Source organism: Schistocerca piceifrons, chromosome 9 (genome assembly GCF_021461385.2).
Source record: "Schistocerca piceifrons isolate TAMUIC-IGC-003096 chromosome 9, iqSchPice1.1, whole genome shotgun sequence".
In the NCBI taxonomy this organism is placed as follows: Eukaryota; Metazoa; Arthropoda; class Insecta; order Orthoptera; family Acrididae; genus Schistocerca; species Schistocerca piceifrons.
The window spans coordinates 132,013,168-132,036,776 of NC_060146.1; the positions used below are offsets into that span (position 1 = coordinate 132,013,168).

General features: G+C 37.1%; 1 protein-coding gene across 1 annotated transcript in view; it reads left to right on the forward strand.

The window, feature by feature from the left end:
• LOC124717039 (zinc finger protein 490-like) overlaps positions 1–20,974 on the forward strand; it is a 72,646-nt gene extending 51,672 nt beyond the window's left edge. The window contains exon 8 of the mRNA XM_047243694.1: positions 20,743–20,974. Within this exon, the coding sequence (XP_047099650.1) occupies positions 20,743–20,834 (92 nt within the window). The 3' untranslated portion in view covers positions 20,835–20,974. The remainder of the gene's footprint in view (positions 1–20,742) is intronic.
• Positions 20,975–23,609: the final 2,635 nt, after the last annotated feature.

A 23,609-nucleotide genomic window follows, 5' to 3' on the forward strand; every position in this document is an offset into this window, starting at 1 on the left:
ATCCTCCTTTCAAGACACTGTCCATTCCATTCAACTGCTCTTCCAAGTCCTTTGCTGTCTCTGACAGAATTACAATGTCATCGGCGAACCTCAAAGTTTTTATTTCTTCTCCATGAATTTTAATACCTACTCCGAATTTTTCTTTTGTTTCCTTTACTGCTTGCTCAATATACAGATTGAACAACATCGGGGAGAGGCTACAACCCTGTCTTACTCCCTTCCCAACCACTGCTTCCCTTTCATGTCCCTCGACTCTTATAACTGCCATCTGGTTTCTGTACAAATTGTAAATAGCCTTTCGCTCCCTGTATTTTACCCCTGCCACCTTTAGAATTTGAAAGAGAGTATTCCAGTCAACATTGTCAAAAGCTTTCTCTAAGTCTACAAATGCTAGAAACGTAGGTTTACCTTTCCTTAATCTTTCTTCTAATATAAGTCGTAAGGTCAGTATTGCCTCACGTGTTCCAGTGTTTCTACGGAATCCAAACTGATCTTCCCCGAGGTTGGCTTCTACTAGTTTTTCCATTCGTCTGTAAAGAATTCGTGTTAGTATTTTGCAGCTGTGACTTATTAAGCTAATAGTTCGGTAATTTTCACATCTGTCAACACCTGCTTTCTTTGGGATTGGAATTATTATATTCTTCTTGAAGTCTGAGGGTATTTCGCCTGTTTCATACATCTTGCTCACCAGATGGTAGAGTTTTGTCAGGACTGGCTCTCCCACGGCCGTCAGTAGTTCCAATGGAATATTGTCTACTCCGGGGGCCTTGTTTCGACTCAGGTCTTTCAGTGCTCTGTCAAACTCTTCACGCAGTATCATATCTCCCATTTCATCTTCATCTACATCCTCTTCCATTTCCATAATATTGTCCTCAAGTACATCGCCCTTGTATAGACCCTCTATATACTCCTTCCATCTTTCTGCTTTCCCTTCTTTGCTTAGAACTGGGTTTCCATCTGAGCTCTTGATATTCATACAAGTCGTTCTCTTATCTCCAAAGGTCTCTTTAATTTTCCTGTAGGCGGTATCTATCTTACCCCTAGTGAGATAGGCCTCTACATCCTTACATTTGTCCTCTAGCCATCCCTGCTTAGCCATTTTGCACTTCCTGTCGATCTCATTTTTGAGGCGTTTGTATTCCTTTTTGCCTGTTTCACTTACTGCATTTTTATATTTTCTCCTTTCATCAATTAAATTCAGTATTTCTTCTGTTACCCAAGGATTTCTACTAGCCCTCGTCTTTTTACCTACTTGATCCTCTGCTGCCTTCACTACTTCATCCCTCAAAGCTACCCATTCTTCTTCTACTGTATTTATTTCCCCCATTCCTGTCAATTGCTCCCTTATGCTCTCCCTGAATCTCTGTACAACCTCTGGTTCTTTTAGTTTATCCAGGTCCCATCTCCTTAAATTCCCACCTTTTTGCAGTTTCTTCAGTTTTAATCTACAGGTCATAACCAATAGATTGTGGTCAGAGTCCACATCTGCCCCTGGAAATGTCTTACAATTTAAAACCTGGTTCCTAAATCTCTGTCTTACCATTATATAATCTATCTGATACCTTTTAGTATCTCCAGGGTTCTTCCATGTATACAACCTTCTTTCATGATTCTTAAACCAAGTGTTAGTTATGATTATGTTGTGCTCTGTGCAAAATTCGACCAGGCGGCTTCCTCTTTCATTTCTGTCCCCCAATCCATATTCACCTACTATGTTTCCTTCTCTCCCATTTCCTACACTCGAATTCCAGTCACCCATGACAATTAAATTTTCGTCTCCCTTCACAATCTGAATAATTTCTTTTATTTCATCATACATTTCTTCAATTTCTTCGTCATCTGCAGAGCTAGTTGGCATATAAACTTGTACTACTGTAGTAGGCGTGGGCTTCGTATCTATCTTGGCCACAATAATGCGTTCACTATGCTGTTTGTAGTAGCTTACCCGCATTCCTATTTTCCTATTCATTATTAAACCTACTCCTGCATTACCCCTATTTGATTTTGTGTTTATAATCCTGTAGTCACCTGACCAGAAGTCTTGTTCCTCCTGCCACCGAACTTCACTAATTCCCACTTTATGTTCTCAAACCTAAAAGCTCATCTGGTTTTTCTCGTATTTCCAATAAAGTACTGAAGATTTGCTCCCATATAATAAGACTTGTGTTACTTGAAATATGTAATGCACCACTAACTCAAGACATTTTTCCTGGAAGACTGAAATATTCCATTTTTAAACCGCTCTTTAAGATAGGTGATAAGAGAGATGTTGATAACGAACAGCCTACCCCACTGATGACATCATTTTCCAACATTTATGAGAAGTTGATGTATTCTTAGAATAGCATCTCACTGAAGCAACATTAATATCCTAAACAAATCACAGTTAGTGTTTCAGGAGAATCACTCTTCTGAGAATACCATTTTCATGTTTATTCACCATATTTTACAAGCATTAAATAATAATATAGCTCTAGTTGGTATTTTCTGTGATCTATTTAAGCCATTTGACTGTATAAATCTCAGTATTCTTCTAGTGCTATTGTAATCAGTCCAAGCATACAAACAGCAATGAAAGAAATGTTAAACAATGTTCTTGACACTATCATTGATTGGTTTTATGTGAATGGTCTCATTCTCAGTTTTAAAAGTACACAACATATTCAATTCTGCTAATCTAGCAGTACTGCACCTATGATGAGTGTAACACATGTTGAGGAAGGGTCATTCCATGCCAAGTGGTCTAGAGGCTCCCACATGACCCTCATGGATTTTGATGAAATTTTGTATGAACATTCACACTTGTTCTCAATGAACACTGGTAAAGTTTCAGCTTCAGAAATTCAATACTTTCGGAGATACAGTCACTTGTTTAAGACGATAGCACAGCTTTCTATAGTGCGTCCTTGAATTTTCAGCAACTTTGAGATGAGATATCTCTGTAAGTATGTGCATGAAAGAAGCAAAACTTGGCCATCTTATACAACTTTTAGAGCTCTTTAAAGTAAAATATTAAGAAAAGGATTTCTGAGCAATTTTCATATAGATAATTTGAAGCAAAGTTGGGCGAAAAAATAGCTGTTTAAAAAAAATGCGAACTTTAGTTTTTTATATCTCCAAAAGTAATTGTGGAATGTACATGAAACTTTGCACACCATAACTCACCAACACAAGGTCTTAGAATATAAAATTTCATTGTCCTATTGCTTTCCATTATTTCACAAATCTAGGGTAAAGTTGATGTTTTTTCAAAAAAGTGCTAAAAATTGGTATTTTTAGTCAAATTTTTCAAAAAAGTGTTTTCTCCAAACTCTTCTAAACTATGGTCATTAGAGAGAGCATATTCTAAACTATCTAGAAAAGTGGATTTAGTTTTGCAATGCAAGCATATAAGGCCCTAAAAAGTAGCATCATCAAAGAGGCGCACTGGAAGTTTGAACACATTTTTCTGGCACTCAAATTCTACCTGAAATCTTTTATTTTGCCTTATACATGTTTATTAATGTCTGGGATAAGTGAAATAAGAAGTCCTGATGAATAGGACCTAGCTTAAGTTCGAATAGCAAAAGAATAAAAATAGAAACAATGTTATTTCTTAATTGTCACCTCCTCCTCCCCTCCCCCCCTACACTCACTCTCTCTCTCTCTCTCTCTCTCTCTCTCTCTCTCTCTCTCTCACACACACACACACACACACACACACACACACACACACACACACACACAATTATTATTAAGAATGAATGTAAATCGTAAAATTTATTTGCATAATCATCTAATTATTAGTTGCCTGTTTAATGAACAACACCAGCTTACTGATGGAAAAGAAGTGTATAAATGAGTTGCTGTGGTCCATGGTGGCTTAACCACTGCTAGTTTCATTGCACCTGAGAAAACCAGCATTCCCATTGCCATAGGGGCCACGCCCGATAGCTTAGCAACAACAGCCAAGGGTGGGTTTCCTCACCACAGGATCCCAAGCCTGATAAGGGTTTCTTTACACAGGTTCCCAAGCCTGATAGCAAAATTATTTAAGTGCCCTGTGTAAAATTAGAAGGCACTCTTGGGTTCCTTAGATTGTTTCCTCCAACCTATTTCAATTTTTGATATGCTACATTAATTTTATGATGAATATCAAGAGGAATGGTGTATTGCCGGCCAGACGAATTTACTGACGGAGCTGGAGTAACTGCAATAATGTGGTGTTCTGGAACCCAGCAGTTGTCACTTCTTGGTGGCCAATAAAATGAATTTGCTGGACCATGTGGGTGCATAAAGTTTATTAATGCATCCCTTTGCTCTGGGGAGGTCTCACAGATATTCCCAATCCACCACACGTTTTCATAGATGTATGCAACATATTGTCCTGGTTAGAGAGCAGACATTAATATGCCTCCTTCATTACTGTGACCCATTTTAGCTAGAAAAGATGAACAATCATTTGAAACTCTGCTGACCTGAATTGTTGTTTCATCAATAGGTATAAAGTGATGATTTTCTCTAGTGCCTGCTACAGTTTGTCCAAGTTTAAACCTCTCTTCTTGTGACACAATATTCTTTTGAATTCCATCTTTACTGACAAGAACAAATTTAATTCCATTAATGTTTTCAGAGCAGAAGTGAAACAGATCTAGGGGAGTAAGAATTTGTCCATTAAGTGGCCATTGCAAGCTTGCTCTTGCTGCTAACCACTTTGTTGTACCTCCAATCCCATCACAAGGTGATTTCCCATGACTAGTAGTAAAAAAATTCCATTCGGCTGTCAGTCCAAAATCACTCTTATGATAGCACAAATTTAGGAAATTCTTGAAATTTTTATATTGAGCACTGGAGCCATCACTGAAATAATGAATGTGGGATACCTGTGCAAACTGTACTTTTATATATTTGATGAGCTCCTTGATAAAAACGTGAACTGTAATAGTGTCATGCCGCAAACAATTACTGATAATGCAAAAACTTAAAGATTCTACTTCTCATTTTGACGAAAGTAGATAACAAATGGATAAATTGTTGCTTGACTATTGTCCCAGTGGAAGCCTTGCACAGCATCCTGAATGATAAAAGAATAATTTTCTGTAAAATCCATTAGGACAACAAGCTCTTCGTCTTTCAGATGACATTTAAGTCCTTTAAGATGCAAGTTTTGATGCTTGGCAATGTAATGATGGCATGACAGACTCCATATTTTATTTTTTACATCTTCAATAAATTCATCCACTGCCATTTGCTTCGTGTCCAGTGTGGCCCGATCGGTATGTATCCGTTGCTTAAACACAATAACTTCCTGTGGCTCATGATCTAGGAAATAGCTGGCAATTTCAGATGCTATAGCTTCGGGCCCATGACACCTTTCGCAGCGATGTAGCATGTACTGATTAGAGTTCAAACTGCAAACTGCGTTGCTGAGAATCTCCTTATAATTTTCACGTATACCAGCTCCGCTAAGCATAAGCTTAACATTTTGGAGAATTGCACAGACGCAAACTGCATGCATTCCAGCTGATCTTACTGTTACACACCATTTGGGTCTAAGTTCACAAAACTTTGAGAACCCTATTTCTGGACCATTTGTATTCTTATAGATAACATACATTTCCCGTAAATTGCAAAGTAACAATCTTTTCTGCATGTATGTCTTTCTATCTAAAAGTCTAACTGAAATACTATCTTTTTTTCCAGGGCACACCCTACTATACTCATCATCTTCAAAAAAATTTTGCACTCTACTAGCAACTTCTGCTGATAATTTCCTGCTTTGCCTATTTTCGGGAAGTGCCAGAATGCCCTTCTCTGCCTTAAGCTTCCGAGCATTCTTCACCATTCTTTCGGACACGCCGAACTGAGCTGCTGTTTGTCTGACTGTCCAACTTACAGGTTAAAATTTGCATCTGTTCTTTATGAATTGCATTCTGCGTCTCGGCTTTCAGTTCAGTTAGCAAATGTGCATAGTCGGCACAGTTTCCACATTCCTTAATTTCACTAGCATCTTCAATTTGTCGGTTTACTCACATTGCATTTACAATTCTGTTTTTAATCACATTTGAGCCTTTTGAATTTTCTTCTTCACATATTGGGGCTTATCTCTGTAGCTTACTGTTCTCTTCAGGGGTGAAATACCGATAGACAATAAGCTACTATTTAATTCTTCTTTTAGTGTAAAGTCCTCATCAGAATGTGATGATGAGGCTGATAAAGCTTTGTCCAAGTGTTTATTTAATTTAGTCCTGCAAGCCCGACAAATTTTCTGACCTGGCTTTATGTTATTAACAAGCTGCTTCTTCAACGTATCAGAAGCCTTAATATTATGATTCACCTTCCGAAAGGAATTGAAGCATTTTTTTTGTAACCTCCCATATTGTGTCAATAACAGGGCTTCATGGTGTAGGCAAACTTGAGAGGTATTGTCCAGCTTTGCTTCAGAACGTCGGACCAACAACTCTTTTTCCTCATCACTAAAATCCACAAACCATTTTAAAGCAGCTTTTTTGGCAAAGAAACTGACATGACACTTTGCTCCACTATCTCCTTACCCAATTGAGCAGGAAGGTATGCTGTTCCCTTCTGCATCCATCTCTAATCAGTAACTAAATAATGTATTTGGCCTCTAAGTGCAAATTATAATCTGCTTAAATTTCAGACAAATTGCCACTGAATGAAATTATACACAATGTATAATACCAATGAAAAAACCTAATAAGAGATATATGCTATAAAATACACAATCAAAACAATTTTTTGTAAAGTAGATTACAAACTTTGATGGTCTTATGAATCAACAAGCCACACTCAGTCAAGAGAACCCACTCACTATGCTGGAAACACACCACAGAAATACTGATTGTTCAAACAAGGCTCACAATAATGAAACAATATGATTGATAAAGTAATTGTTGCCATTATATTTTCTGTAAACAGTTTCATGTACATCCCACAATTACTTTTGGAGATATAAAAAACTAAAGTTCGCATTTTTTTTAAACAGCTATTTTTTCACCCAACTTTGCTTCAAATTATCTATATGAAACTTGTTCAGAAATCCTTTTCTTAATATTTTACTTTAAAGAGCTCTAAAAGTTGTATAAGATGGCCAAGTTTTGCTTCTTTCATGCACATACTTACAGAGATATCTCATCTCAAAGTTGCTGAAAATTTAAGGATGCACTATTGGAAGCTGTGCTATGGTTTCAAACAAGTGACTACATCTCTGCAAGTATTGAATTTCTGAAACTGAAGCTTTACCAGTGTTCATTGAGAACAAGTGTGAATGTTCATACAAAAGTTCATCAAAATCCATGATGGTCATGTGGGAACATTTCTCGATATTAGACCACTTGGCACGGAATGGCCGGGAAATAATAAATAGGTGAAAACTTAAAAAATTATAAGTGTTAATATTGATGAGAATTTAAACTGAAAAAAGCGCATTTAGGAATTCCTAAAACAGTTTAGTTCAACCACATTTCCACTTAGAATAGTTGAAAATCTTGTGCAGAGAAATCATAAGTAAACATGGTTTGCATATTTTTGTTCAATAATGTTGCAAGGAATAATGGTCTGGAGTAACCCCACTTTGAGAAAGAAAGTATTCATTGCTCAAAAATATGCTGTAAGAATAAAATGTGGTGCTCACCCATGATTATCTTGTAGACATCTGTTTGAGGAGTTGGGCATTCTGACTACATCTTCACAGTATATTTATTCCCTCATGAAGTTTATGTAAATAATCCACTGCAGTTTGAAAGGAGCAATGATTTAGATAATTACAATACCAGAAGGAAAAATGATATTTTTTACTCCACATTATGGTTGTCTTTAGCACAAAAAGGGCTGCACAATGCTTTTTGATCACCTATCCAATGGTATAAAATGTCTGACAGACAGCAAAGTAAAATTTGAAAACAAACTGAAAAAGTTTCTCGTTGACAATTCCTTCCACGCCATAGAAGAATTTCCATTATTGTATTGTATTGTATTTTATTATTGTAATGTGTGAATGCTGGTGGGTAGGAATTGTTAACTCAGAAAGCTTATAAACAAGCAGCATGTTGTCATATTTACAAATTAGAATAATTCATCATGTGACTCTAAAATGACTCGTTCCACATCATCATGATTTACCATGCAAATTATCTGTGGAACATGAAACTAACTAACTAGCTCATGCTGTGCTAGTCACCTATTTCAGTGAATTTATAGGTCATTCAGTACCACTTCCTTTCTTTCTTTTTCAACTGCTCATATACAAAACAAGCAAAAACTTTATCATCACTGCCCACTGTGAGACTAGATGACACCTAGTGGCGCTGTGCTCATATGATGGAGTAATGAGAGTATAGAAGGAGAGCAGAGACAATTGGGGACTCATTCTAGTGACAGTGGGTTCTGCAAATAGAGAAATCCACTGACATAAGCAACTGTGACAGAGGGCAGATTGATATGAACTGGTGCCTTGGAACCAGCTTTTCAGAAATGTCGAAGCTAGTTTGTTATTTGCATGCCACTGTTGTGAGCACCTTTGAACATTGGTTGAAAAACAGTGAAATAACGAGTAGGTGACAAGGTGTCAGACACCACACCTCATTATAGAACGCAGAGGTCAGAGGCTTGCCTGGTTATAAAGCAAGATAGGTGGCAATTCGTGGCAGCTGTAACGACAGAACCCAGTGTCGATATGAACCCGAGCGTTCCGGAACACACTGTTCAGCGCACATTGTTGAACGTAGGGCTCTGCAGCTGGTGACTGCTATGTGTTCCCATGTTGCTCCAATGACATTGTTAATTACAACTGCACTGGACATAGGATCGTTATGGCTGGACTGTAGATCAGTTGAAACATTTTTCCTGGTTGGAAGAATCTTGTTTCTTGTTACACCTGGTCGACTGTTGTGTCTGGGAATGCCATCAACTAGGGGAATGGTTTTGCGCAAAGTGTTGTCTGTGGTGGACATTCACCTGGGCTTCCACTGGACGTGTGGTACCAATCGAAGTCACGATGTCAGCTATGGATTACATGAATGTTATTGTGAACCACCTGTATCCCTTAATGCTTGAGGTCTTTCCCGACTGTGATGTGTAATATAACGTGGCAAAAAAATGATTTTGTGGGGGTGAAGTTTGGGATGTGTATCATTGCTTAACACAAGAAACCAATATACCAGGTCATATTTTGGATATCTTCCACCAAATAAATATCACGTATCTTGTGTAATCAGGGTGCTGCTTCTTAATGATACCGTAGGTTCATCTTGATGTTACTGCATTGCCACTCAGGAATAAGCTCCAGGAATTCATGTTCTCAACGAGTTTAATTTTGCACGCCAGATGTTCGGCGGCGAACTACATGTAAAATTGACTTAAGACTGTCTCATGACTGACGTCAAACTGAACTCCAACTGGGATATGGTGGTGTACAAATTGGCTCTATTTATATGATTTTAAACAATTACTGACATTATCACATATTAAATTTTTAGGTTTAACAATTAAAACTTTTTACATACATCTTCCTAGATCACTTAGAAATTTACATGAAATAAAAGTGCATAATTTCATACAAAGACAGGAAAGACTCTGTTTCTATTAAGACTGTAAATTAGATGTTGTATCATTACAAAAATATATTTTGTATATTTCGTTAATTTGCATACATCATTTTATTTACGTAAAGGATAATCATCCTATCATTTTCAGGTGACCCGAAGGATTGGTTTTATTGAATGAAAGGTCAAGATTCAATTAATTAAATTTTGTACAAGTAAAACTTTGCATTTCTATAGAGTCGAACTTACAATTCCATTAACTAACACCAATTAAAAGAGTATGCTTAATTCTCACATGAAAAATTATCATGTCATGTTTCTATTCTGGATATAATTTGTTTTTTAGTTTGTAAACATGAAAATAGCTGTTTTTCAATGACTAGAAATATTGGAACTTTAATTGATAATTACTCCATAATTGCAACAGCAATTTTATCCCTACCATGTGCCTGAAGTTTGTATAATGTGCAAATTGTGATGGTACATCAGCTCAGCTTTTAACCCAACAAGTTTCTTTCATTCTGCATATTGGTGAGGCCCAATGTAAATAATGTCAAAACAATAGCTTAAATTAATGCAAATTATTAATTTGCTGCAAAAGAAAATCTTCAGTGTATTCAAATACAGATAACCAGAAAAGACCAAATCAAAGTGGCATACTGATATTACACATATTCCCTCTTCGGGAAAGTGGGGATGAGACCGGTAAAAGGATATAAGGTCACAAAGGGTTGTGGTATTACAGAAGCTATTTTCGAGCATGATAACTGTCCGTCTCATGAGACCAGATTCCTTCTACAGTGTTTCCAGGAATGAGATAGTGAACTTACCTCTGACATCTTGGCTACCAAATTCAGTTGATCAGAAACTTGTGGAACACATTAGGAACAATATCAGATGTCAGCCCAGTGCCCACAAATCAGAGGTCCTTAATTTACAGGAATTACATGAGCTGCTCTTAGATATCTGCTGTAACAAACCTCTGGAAGCCTACCAAGGGCTTGTTGAATCCATTCTACACAGAAGTGCTGCTTATTATGTTCAAAAGGTGGATCAACACTTTTATTAAGGGAGTGGTCATTGTGTTTTGACATATCATTGTGTTTTATAACATCATCCAGCAACAGCTAATTAAGCTGTATTCGGTGAGTAAAATATAATGTTACTGCCTTTATTGCACCATGATGTTTCACCAACTCAAAAAGATGTAGAAAAGTCACAATTTTCCTTTATTGCGGCAAATAATGCACCATGATGTTCCACCAACTCAAAAAGATGTAGAGAAGTCACTATTTTATCTTGTTCATTGCTCAGATTTTCACCTTCCCTTGAAAATCTATAAGTTATGCAAGGACCCTTGACAGGGCTATATGTTCCCCGCAGTTCTACATATAAATGCACTGGGTTTAACTTCTCTTGAAGCATTGGTTACAACATATGATGGCCATTTTTTGACATGAAATAAAAAGGGAGGGGGAGGAGCTTCGTGATCTGGGCAGTGAAAAACTGTTGTAAATTTGAGGATCACAGATCCCAAGAGACTATGTCACTGTTTAAAAGGTCACCTGAATTTGTTGTGCTGTCCATGGTGTTTCACTGCATGATGAATAAAATTAAGTATTGACACACTAAAAGGATTCAAAGCTTAGCTGAATTACATATCTTTTATTTTTTAACAAATATTTCCATATACATAAAAATATTTTTTTCTTTTATTTCCAGAGCAGATAATCCAATAGTTTGTCAGTTGTACAGTCCATATTATGCAAACTGCCATTTTCATTTTTGTTATTTACTTTTACATTTTTTTCTGTTTATTCATCTCGTTGGTTCTCTCAAATTCCATTCGACAGCAGTAATGAATTTTTGGAAGATCAAAACCATTTTGTCCACCATAGCCTGGTAAGTTTATTGGAACCAGTTGCACCTTTTTGCTTCAGAATGTATATTGCATTATGGCCTAGTTTTGGCAAGAGACCATTTTCAAATGCTTGTTTACAGCAATTATTTGTATGTAATAATATTTTAAACAAACTTTAGTTATGTGAAAACAGAAATTTGTTACGAGACACAAGTCAGATTTCCTAGTATATAAACTGAGTAATCAAATTCACTGCCTTTCTGCATGCACTGCAATGTGTGCTCATAATTATATTCAGGAAAATTTGATTTGAGTGTGGGAATAAATTCCTGTCTCCCTTGTGAGACAAAGTGGTTATAGGTATGATGATAAAGGTCATTGGTGTAAAATTTTCATGTGCTGAAACTAGCCAGTAATGTAAAACATAAAACTTTGAGGTAAAAGGTCAACTTGTTTCAGTAAATTAAACAACCTTTAATGGACAGCTGCTTTTGAGCTTCAGAAAATTTATTTGATTGTTTTTCTGCAACCTGTGTTCCACTAGTAAAGACACATTACTGTTGTCAACAGGGGAGGCTTGCGTCGGCACGAGCTGGCTTGCAGCAATGGCAACATGCTGCTTAAACAAGAGGAATGTAGCACAGAGGGACTAAGAATCGACATAGACAGGATTATTCATCAGCAGGATTTGTCTCTGGCGTGACAAGAGTCCGTGTCCTGTGTTCCTCGGCCGACTGTCGCAGAGCAGTCTACGTCGTTGCCAGTTCCTACAGGTGTGGCTGTGGCAGCACTGAGGAGGAAACTACAGGATAAGAGTAGAAATTTCTCTGGTGATCAGACAACTTGACTCTCTGTAATAAACTCAAACACTTGCCTCATCAGCTCAGATCTCAAAAGGCTTATTGCTTAGTCTTGTGTGTCTTTGTTCTTTGATTGCCATATTCACATCATTTCTTCAAGAAATGATAATGATTGTGTCTTATGTAAAGACAGTATTTTTTAGCTTGGGTTTTTCCTGGATTTTATACAAGGGAGGAGATTATGTCTGTGTTGAAGAGAGTAGTTTACTTGTCAAGTGCCTTGCTTTAGCCAAAATATTTGCCAGGTTGTTTGAGAGAAAGAAGCTGTTGACTGTTAATGTTGAACAAGTGTTTTGTTATAATGCAAATAGTAGTGTAAAATAATGTGCAGTTGTAAATTTAAAATCATTCATTGTTCTTATTGTTTTTGTGGAAAGACCAAGTGAACGGATGCATTGGGAAGATACAAATTACATTTGAGAGGAAGAAGGTTCAAATCTCTGTACAACTATCCAGATTTAGATTTTCCACAGTTTCCATAAATTGTTTAAGTAAAATCTTGAGATTACTATGTGAAGAGGACATGGCCAATTTCCTTCTCCGACTTGAATTTTCGCTTCATTTCTAATAACCTCACTGTTGGTAGGACATTAAAACCCAATCTTCATCTCACACTGTGGAAAGCAATGTGTGAAATACTAATATGAAAGGGCAGCAAGCTCGTTAGTTGCTCATGACCTTTGTTGCTGCTCAGGGATAGTGAGTAACTTGTGGATTGCGCACAAATGCTCGTGAGTGAGGCAGCTTGGTGATACTCGTAGTGGTAGCGAAATCAGTGAAGTATAATAAATGATGTGCAATGAAAACTGCATGCATTATGTTACTTTCTTCTTTGCATCTTTACAAATATCATAGTATCATAAACTAGCCATAGTTTCCATTCGTAAGCATTGTTTAGAAAGAAAATTTTTGACTACCACAATCATACTCAATTTATGAAATACTTCATGATTTCAGTGAGTACTCCAAAGATATTATGATGTGTGTAATACTTCTTGCCCCTCTCTTTGACACTGAACATAACCCAGAGAGTCACAAGTATCCCTTTCACCCACTATTTGAAACTAAAAATAGCATTAATAACAGTGTATTCTGTTGAATACAGGTCCTACTTCTTTCTCTTACCTCTACAAAATAATGAAGGAAATTTTTTCAGAACTAGAGGGCAAGAAGAAAAAGCAGAGAGGAAAATATTATGTTTATTCCTGTAACAGTTGCAAGCTGAAACGTTGTGGGCAGTTGCTTCAGTAAGCAAGAATCATTATTCAGATTTCTTTTATGAAAATGAATGAATACTTTTTCTAAAAACATTCTCAAAATTTATTTTACATTAGTTTCTGTTTTAACTTCCTTCATTGCGAGGAGTGGCAGTAATCCAGACCCGTCTTCCGTGATTGAACTCTTTCAGCTTGATATGGAATGGAGAAACTTAAGTGATTTTCTCACATGACTGATTTTAAACTGTAAGACTTGTGATAACAGGTTGCAAGAAGTACTGCATACGGTGCCTGAACATGGATAAACTCTGCCAGCATGTTCTTGTGTAATTGCTTTTGGTCAAAAGGTAGTAATTATAAAACAAGCGTACACACAACCTTTTCATGACATTATTTTTATACAGGAAGTAGTGTTTCATTCATTTGAAATTCCAACAAAGCTAGTAAGCTTATACGTTTTGATCTGTGATCTTCTGTTACTGTATCATGGTTTTCTAAGACACTTCCTCAGTTGGCCAGCCTAAAAGTGAACCAGTCACAAACTAACGCATTCTGGATAAATTGACATAAATACCAGTCCGTGGTCACCATGAACCTCTCCAAACTCACTTTTCATCTGTGTGGCTGCCCATCTACACAAATGAAAGTGTTTAACTGGATTTGGAAATTTGTTGTAAGTTCCTATGGGACCAAACTGCGGAGGTCATCGGTCCCAAGGCTTACACACTACTTAATCTAACTTAAACTAACTTACGCTAAGTACAACACACACACCCAAGCCCGAGGGAGGACTCAAACCTCCGACGGAATTGGATTTGATTTAATCAGGGAGACAAAACAATAATGGTCATAAACCCTGTTGCTGCCACCGAAACTAAGTTTACTGTGCAGATTCTTTCCCTGTCATTCTAGTAAAGCCAGTCAGTATCCTTGAAGAGCAGCAGGAGACTTTTTACTAGTTATTTGTTAGGAATTAATGACCCAAATATATTGTGTCTTTTAGTCTCTAGTGCTTCGCATTGGAAGATTAAATATGGTGTGCTTTCATCTCCCACACCTGGTAAATTTTATCGTAGTAACGCAAGACCCTTTCCTTTTTACACCTTGCCTCTTCAAAAGGGTTTGCCATTAATAACTACACGGTGCATCTGTTTGAATCTCAACAAAACAATTTGTGAATCATGCTTAACCACCTCAATGTATTGTACCAAAATTTCACACTTTTTTTTTATTGAAATTTATCAGACTTCACAAAGATTACAGGAGTTTTGCCATTTCACATTTGGCAATAAAGCTTGTTATTTATTTTTCAGAATAAAATTCAGTTATTAGTTGCAAGTATGTTTTTATTACACTGAGAAATTAATTCGTCATCTTCATGAAAGCGTGATGCTATGGCAGGTCCACAAATGTACAAATCGTATGTGATTATGTAAACACAAATTGGCAATTTACAGTAACAGAATCCCATCTATGTGTCTGTTGTTTGTTAAGTCTTTAACAATGTTGAGTCTTGGTGTGTGTGCGTGCGTGTGTGTGTGTGTGTGTGTGTGTGTGTGTGTGTGTGTGTGTGTCTTTGCAAATTGTTATTCAAGAAACAAAATTATGTTGCTAATTTGTTTGTGTGTGCATGTGGAGGGAGAGCAAGTTTGGATAGGTGCACATGCCTGAATGAAAGCGGAGTTACTTGGCTGTGGATTAAATTTATACTTAGAAATTTTGAGTACCAGAAATTTTGTGATGAAGATGTTGGCTAATGTGATACTACAGGGGTATTTTGAACACAAATTTTAATTCTTGGCACTTTTACTTTATGTAAATGGTTTTCACCTCCACACATATACTCCATAAACTGCTGTTCATTACATGGTAGTGAGTATGATACCAGTATTAGCCACAGTAAAATTGGGGAGTCAAGAGTTTTTTTGTCTCCTCTCATCCTCACTACAGGTGGATGCCTCTCATCATGGGTTTTGAGTGATCCACCCCTCCTTTCTGACGTACCCAAGCTATGTCTTTGGCCTCCCTGACAAAAATGTGGTTTTACCTCCTAATTTTTTCAAGTTGAGAGATTCAGTATGGGGTTACAGCAGTTCAAATACATTTCCAGCCCTCGAGATTTACATGGGGAACTTATAGCTTGGCCCTCTTTGATTTGCTTCATACTTATGTGATTTGAAGGCCATTGCCTGGTCATTGGTTTCCCACAGCAGTATGGTACAATTTAAAAACATTGCTTTTAAAGATTAGATGATTTTTAATTGCCATTAAGTAGGAAACATTTGGTGAATGTGTTCTGCAAAAATCTTAAAATCTCTCAGTAACAATATCTCTCTTTTTTTGATTTCTGTGTGTATTAACAAATAGAATTTTTAATTAACCAATGTTGAATCATAATCCATACATGTTATAAAAATGTGTGTGTGTGTATGTACGCATTTTCCAAATTTCCGCCTGCACTACTGGATCGATTTCCCTTTTTAAAAGGCAAAGGAATGATGATAAGTAAAATGTGTTCCAATTTACTCAATTTTACCACTACAATTTAATAGAACACCTAGGTTGCAGGGATTTATCAACTGTTTCTTAAACTGATCAAAATATAGCTTATGTTTTATACATATTATTTTTCCTTGATGCTTCCCTATAGAAAAAGGTTTAGGATGTAATCGATAATAGTCGTATACACACTGTCAGTAAATATAAATGTTAATATCGTTTCACTTTTTAAACTCGATAATCACAAAATAAATTTTAATCCAGGCTTAAGTTGGCAAGCTTTAAGAGTATTAAGCGCCATTGAAATATATGGTCTGAAGTGTCCAGAATGCTCCAAAATGTGGTTTTACCTCCTAATTTTTTCAATGGGTTCTCTCATTTAGATCCCCTTGTGGTCTATAATGTATCTAGTGAGTCATCCCCTCCAATAATTTAGTTCTGGTGATGCATGTGGCAGCTGGGACAGGAAACTAAATAAATAACAAAATACAGTTGCTGGTTGTTTATGCCATCACAGCATTTGAATTACACATGTATAATGATTTTACTTTAACAGAAATGCATTTTAATAAATATGTATCACATTTTAATTCATTTTCATGCAGCCAGTAATTAAAAAGTTGTTATTTTTATTAAAAAATTATGATTCAACATTTGTTAACTAGCACTTCTATTTGATGATAAATGTGAAATTAAAATAATAATAATCATAAAAGTAAGTTGCTCCTAACAAGATCTGAACCAGCAATCGTATAATTACCAAACTTTTACATAGTGCACTCACCTATTCTCGATGACTATTTTAATAACTACAAATCTTTTGTACTTAACAGCACTTGGAAATTATCTAACCTTCAAAAGCAATTTTTATGACATTTTTGATAGTTGCATCATACTGCTTTGGGAAGTTGGCCTCTGGGCATTGCCCATCAAATCATATAAGTGTGAATAAGGAAGGAAGACTGTTTAATGTTCTGTTGACATCGGTGTCACTAGAGATGGAGCACACATTTGGATTGTTTCAAGGCTGGGGAAGGAAATCTGCTGTGCCCTTTCAAAGGAACCATCCCAGCATTTGCCTGGAGCGATTTAAGGAAATAATTGAAAACCTAAAATTGGGAGGCTGGACATGGGTTGAACATTTGCCCTCTCAACATGAAGTTGACTGCAGAAATGGAAAAGTTGTAGGTCAGTTGTCAGTGTGACACCCAGTGTATCGTAAATCGACCCACACAGACCGTTATCTCAGTGGGCACATTTTCCATTGTCCTGCCTCAAAGAGAGCTATGATGAACATGCTGAAATGTAGAACTAGAAATACATTGGACAAAAACCGTCTTGGCCTCAAAATAAATCTCCAACCTCTGTGTTCCGAGAAAATGTGTATCAGTCACATGAAATAAAGCTAGCTCCCTCCAGAAAATGCAAATCCAAGTAGTTGAGTGACATGACAAGATTAGCACACAGTGTTCAGTCCATTCTGTGAAGCAACATCGATTGAAATAGGGGGAATTTTATGCAGATGTTTAAATCCCATGTCTGGGATTTAAACCATCTTAAGCTACATGGGACAGTCTATTCGAACTGTCTCCCATTTCTATACGCAACATCAGCAGCACATCGAGAATAGGAACCTGGAAGAATTCTCCGTTGTTGAACACAGCCTTACGAATAAGCACAAAATCTTGTTTGAACGGACACAGATTATGACCCAAACTTCAAGCTACTGGGACTCAGTATGGATCTATGTCCACTCTGCAAATTACTGTGAAACACATGGCAGAGAGTACTTCCTGTTGTACCAGTTATTAGGGTCATGTATGGAGTGTGGGAACAACTGTTCAAATGCTTCTGTGCACACTGATCAATCTAATCTTGTCTTCATGATCCCTGTGGGAGTGATACCTGGCAAAGTGTAGTATATTCCCAGATTCATCACTTAAAGCTGGTTTCTGTGCCTAATAAGTACACTTCCTCAGGATAGTTCTCAACTGTCTTCAAGTATCTGCCAGTCCATTTCTTCAGCATGTCTGTAACACTCTTGCACAGACCAAACAAACAGGTGACCATTTGTGCTGCCCTTCTCTTTTTATGTTCAATATCCCCTGTTATTTGGCACGGGTCCCACATACCTCAGCAATATTCTAGAATGAGATGCACTAGCATTTTGTAAGCAGTTTCCTTTGTAAACTGATTACATTTCCCTAATATTCTACAAATAAACTGAAGTCTGGCCCCTGCTTTACAGGAACTGAGCCTTTGTGATCATTCTATTTAATATCCCTACAAATTGTTATACCAAGGTATAGGTGACTGATTACAATTGTGACTTGTTGATATTGTAGTCATAGGATACAACACTTTTTTGTCTTGTGAAGTGCACAATTTTACATTGTAGAACATTAGAAGCACGTTGGCAATCTTTCCACCACTTTTATATCTTATCAGCACGTGACTAAATATTTGAGCAACTTTTTCCAGAGAGTACTTCATCATAGATAACTGAATCGTCTGTGCAAAATCTGAAGTTACTATTAATATTGTCTCTAAGGTCATTCATATACAAGAGGAAGAGAAAGGTCCATACACACCTCCCTGACACACACCTGAAGTTACTTTTCCATTTTTCTGTGACTCTCCATCCAAGATGACACGCTGTGTTCTCCCTACCAAGAAACCTTCAGACCAGTACAAGTTTCGCACCGAGCAGTTTGTGGAAGTGGCCACTTGGCACTGAGAGAATGTATAGAAATGTGTACCAAATTGTACACCATGATGGAAACAAAGGTGTTCCAAGGGCTGTTTCATCAATGAAGCCAGTGTAACCTCTGGTCAATATAGGCTCTACTACATCCGAGTGATTCAGTTACTTCTAAGACATCGTCTTACTTTTCTGATGAAAACAATATTGGTTACTATCGAATGCTTAGATTTTTATTGAGAATTAATGTGATAAATGCACCGAGCACAGTTTATACGATAAATCAGTTGCAAAAGACTTTGTGGCTACATTCTGATTTAGGTTTTTCATGATTAACCTAAACTTTTTAGGCAGATGCCAGTGTGGTTCCTTTGTAAGATTATGGCAGATTTCCTTATCCAGTCCAAGTTGGGTACCTGTAATGACCTTGTCAAAGGGGCATTTTACCTTGTCTTCCCTCTTTCCTTTTGAGGAAGGAACTAACAGGCATAGTTCTTTCTCACTTTAAAATGTTTTTGTCAGTAATATTTGAAATTGTCACACACACTTCGTCCTATTTCATTCACATGTGGTGACATAACAATAAACATCATTATGCCTTTGTATGTCACTGATTGTAGCACATACCAAAAGCACTCCGTCTTCAGGCCACAAGGGGCCCATCGGCACCATCTGACCGCCATGTCATTCTCAGCTCAGGATGCGGATAGGAGGGGCGTGTGGTCAGCACACCGCTCTCCTGGTCATTATGATGGTTTTCTTTGACCAGAGCCACTACTATTCAGTCGAGTAGCCCCTCAATTGGCATCATGAGGCTGAGTGTACCCTGAAAAATGGCAACAGTGCATGGCGGCCCGGATAAAGTCACCCATCCAAGTGCCGGCCAAGCGCGACAGTGCGTAACTTTGGTGATCTGACGGTTCCTTCATTCAAACATTCATTATGTTCAAGAAACGCACAATAATATCCAAAAGTGTTGGAATTCCAGCTTCATAACTAATTCAACTGGGCTGAACACACCACACAACCGCTGTAAATTCGTTTCCACACATGTATTCACATTTAGCCTTCACATTACCATGCATCCTCTGAGGTACAACTGCAAAGATTGATATAGCACATACCAAGGCAGAACCTTATTCACACAACCCCTCTGTGAGTTATACAATAGAAACATCAGAAATATTCCACAGCCATCCATCAATACCAGTTCTCTAAACTTATTCAGTACTGTTTTGCAACAACAATGCCGTGCTTCAAAAGATTCTCAAGTGAGTTCCCAGAACATCTCTGTTATACTTTCTTGTGAGCTCATTCTGTTTTAATTCCACTAGAAGTCTCTGAATTTCTGTAACGTTTTTCATCAGTCTGCCTTGACAAAAACTCCAAACAGTTGAATGGTACTCAAGAATCAGTTACATTCGAGTCTTGTATGCTGTTTCCCAAACATGGGCATTTTACTTTCCCAGTGCTCTTGTGACGAGTCTTGAGTCTTCTATTTTACTTCCCCAGAATAGTACACATTTCTTTTTCTGGTCTTGTATGAGTTGAAGATAATTTTTCACAGGCAGGTGCTGTCTTCTGGTGTGAGCATGCACATAGATGTTTTAGAAAAGAAATGATTCACCAGTAACTTGTTCAGAACTTGTTTATTAATATTGTGATACAAACTCTAATATATTTCTAAGTTATCCTGTTTTACTTTCTTTTTAATTTTATGATGTTTACAGAGCACTGTGTGCTATAAACCTTTGACAAAAGTACAATGTTTCTGTATTAGTTGTATAAAATTTTTATGTAAATTTGAAAATTATCATAACTAACAACATGTTATGCTAATGAAATGAATATTGGGCAGCTACTATATATCAGCCTAATTTAACACAATACTACTGCTAATTCTTTTCTGAGAAATAAGTTTTGTGTTGAGAATATTGTTAGTGTTGCATAACAGTCAGTTTAACACTATCATTCATTTATCTTCTGTGTTGTTGCAAACAGGTAATGAAATCCTGCTGTATATTGTATTTTGATAACATAGTATTTTTTATGCATGTTGCAGATTTGCGTTTTATATGGTTGTCTTTCTACAAAGAAGGAACCCGGCATTTTGAATGTCACTGTTATCCTCTTCCAGACGAGAATTCCTTGTAAGTTGTGTCCTCACAGATGTGATATTTGTTGTGATTGATTGCGAGAGAATATTTGTAAAATAATGCTATTAATTGTTGACTGTGTTGTTCATTGTTTACAAAAGTTTATTTAATAAAGTAATGTACAATTTTTCAAAAACATTCTGCTTGTATCTCATCATATTCTATAAATTTCATCTTGGATGAGAAGATTCAGGAAGGAGCCAAGATGTACATTAAGAAACACAAGCAGTTGTTTGAAAGTGCATGAAGAATTGCACAGACCAAGTAAATAAATTACTTTTTGTTATGTTTGAAGCGTGATCTCATGGCTTTTTGAACAATGAATCCATATCTGACATGGTTTAAAACTTGCAACAGATCCACATGTATGAGCTTTTAGCTGATGAGCTGTAAAAGATAAATTACAAGTTGACATTAATTATTCTTAATTTCAACTTTTTCGAGAATGAGGTGCTAGAAGCTTAAGAACAGCAGTTAAATAAGTCGTACAACTTTCTTGGAATGATGAAAAATGGTATCAACAAAATCTGTTCAGTTCATCATAACGGGACACATTAGGCCACCTAAGTTACTAAATATTCTTAGTTTCTTATTCTAGACTAGAAAATAAGTAGGAACTAGACTGATCTCTTTACGCACCTAAGAATGGATTAAGCACAGCAAAATTGATCAGTTTCTTCCTTATTACTTAATGATAAAAAGAGCAGGAGATTTACTACTTACAGATCCTCCTCTGAATACTAATACTTCTCAGTCATGAGAAAAAGCAAGATATGGGCTCTTCAATAAAGGGGCATCATTGGGAAGCACATGGATGCAGAAAAAAGTATTTAGTTGTATCAGTGTTATGTGAATATGGAACACAGTAGAATATTTTCATATGCCTGTATTTAAGAGTGAGATGCATACAACATCTCATAAGGTAAATATGATGTAAAGAATCTGGCATGAGTGAGGGAGAGTCGGGAATAGTAGATAACACGATGCAAACATGTTCTCCAGCGAGGTAGCACAAGGTACAGCAAATATAGCGCTGCACAGTTTAGTCTGTAATACATTTTTATGTGTTATGGGAAAAAGTCATAAAATAAAATATTCAGGAAAAAATGTATATTTCAAGTACAACTAACATACACAGCACAAATTGAAATTTGGTGCCATACTTTCCAAATCTCTTTCTTACACTTTAATAATTGAGATAAACCTTAAAAATATTAGATTAATTATATGTAGTTAAACACTGAATCTGTTGATCATTGGGGACTATAACTTCTGTCTGTGTGAAATGGGCAGGGCAGCATCTGGAGAAAAGGGCTGTGTCAGTCTACAATAACCCTTTGTATACAATGCAGTTGTAATTGAGGTTCCATATAACTCTGGTTATGTAGTGTAACATGTCACATCGTTAGTAAATGCCATGGTACGCTCATAGGCCCTTCAAGAAATGAAAGATATGTTCATGAATGTAGAGAGAAAAAAAACTATTATTTTAAGTTAATTCAACTAGACTGGATCAAAACACAGTCACTGTGCTTCTGTTTATGCAGAGCCAAGAATATATGCGGGAGTTGCACCTCTCATGGGCGTAAGTGGTGAACGGAAGTCGTCACTTGCTGCAGTGGACATGTTATTCTTTGCAGCCACTGATGGAAGGTGTTATGGTTGACCGACAAGGAATAACCAGTGAGCCTGCATTAGCAATGAAGGTTATGTAAAATGTTATGTAATTGTTTTACTGTATTGTATGGAGACCACAGGGAAGGAGCAGCCTGTTGCTCATTGTTATGTACATTGTATGTATTGTTAATCTGACAAGATGTGGTTGAAATGATGGAACTCTGGTTAGGAGTGCTTTACGTTATTTGAGGACAGAAACTGTACACGATAAATTTATAAGCGACCATAGTATTCAGAAATTTTAGCAAACAAATCGAATCTACTGAAGTCGTGTGCTATTTCAGGAGGATGTATGTAACAGCGGCTGTTCACGTGGTTAGACAGCTTGTTAGTTGTCATGCCCACATAGAAAGCAGCACATTGGTTGCAGCTTAGTTTGTAGATCACAGGACTGTTTTCACAGGTAACCCTGCCGTTGATGGGATAGAAGATACCTGTGACCAGAGTGGAATAGATGGCGGTGGGAGGATGTCTGGGACACATCTTGCATGGAGGTCTATTTCAGGGATATGAAGCATGGGGTTGAGCACAGTAGTAGAATAGGGATGGACAAGGATACGGTGTGGGTTTAGTTGTTGGCAGAATGCCACTGTTGTAGGGCTCTGAAGGATAGTGGGTAGGATATTCCTCATTTCAGGGCACGACGAGAGTTAGTCAAAACCCAGATGAAGAATGAGATTCAGTTGCTTTACTTCTGTGTAATACCGATTCACAAGGGGAATGCACCTTTGTGACCAGATGGTGGGGATGTGGAAGGTGGTAGGTAACTGGAGAGATATAAGACATGCGAAATCTGTTTCTGTGCAAGGTTGTGTGGGTAATTTCCATCTCTGAAGGTGTCGGTGAGATCCCTGGTATAATTGGAGAGGGATTACTTGTCACTGCGAGTGATGGCCAGAGCTGTATAGGCTGCATGGATTGGTGGATGGGTGGCAGGTGTCGAAGTGGAGATATTGCTGGTTGTTGGTAGGTTTGATATGGAGAGAGGCATTCTTAACCTCAAACCTGGCCTCACTGTCATTCTCCAAATTCCTCTACATGGAAACAAACCTTACATCTGCCGAAAGAACTGCAATCTTTGTCTAAAAACTAATAC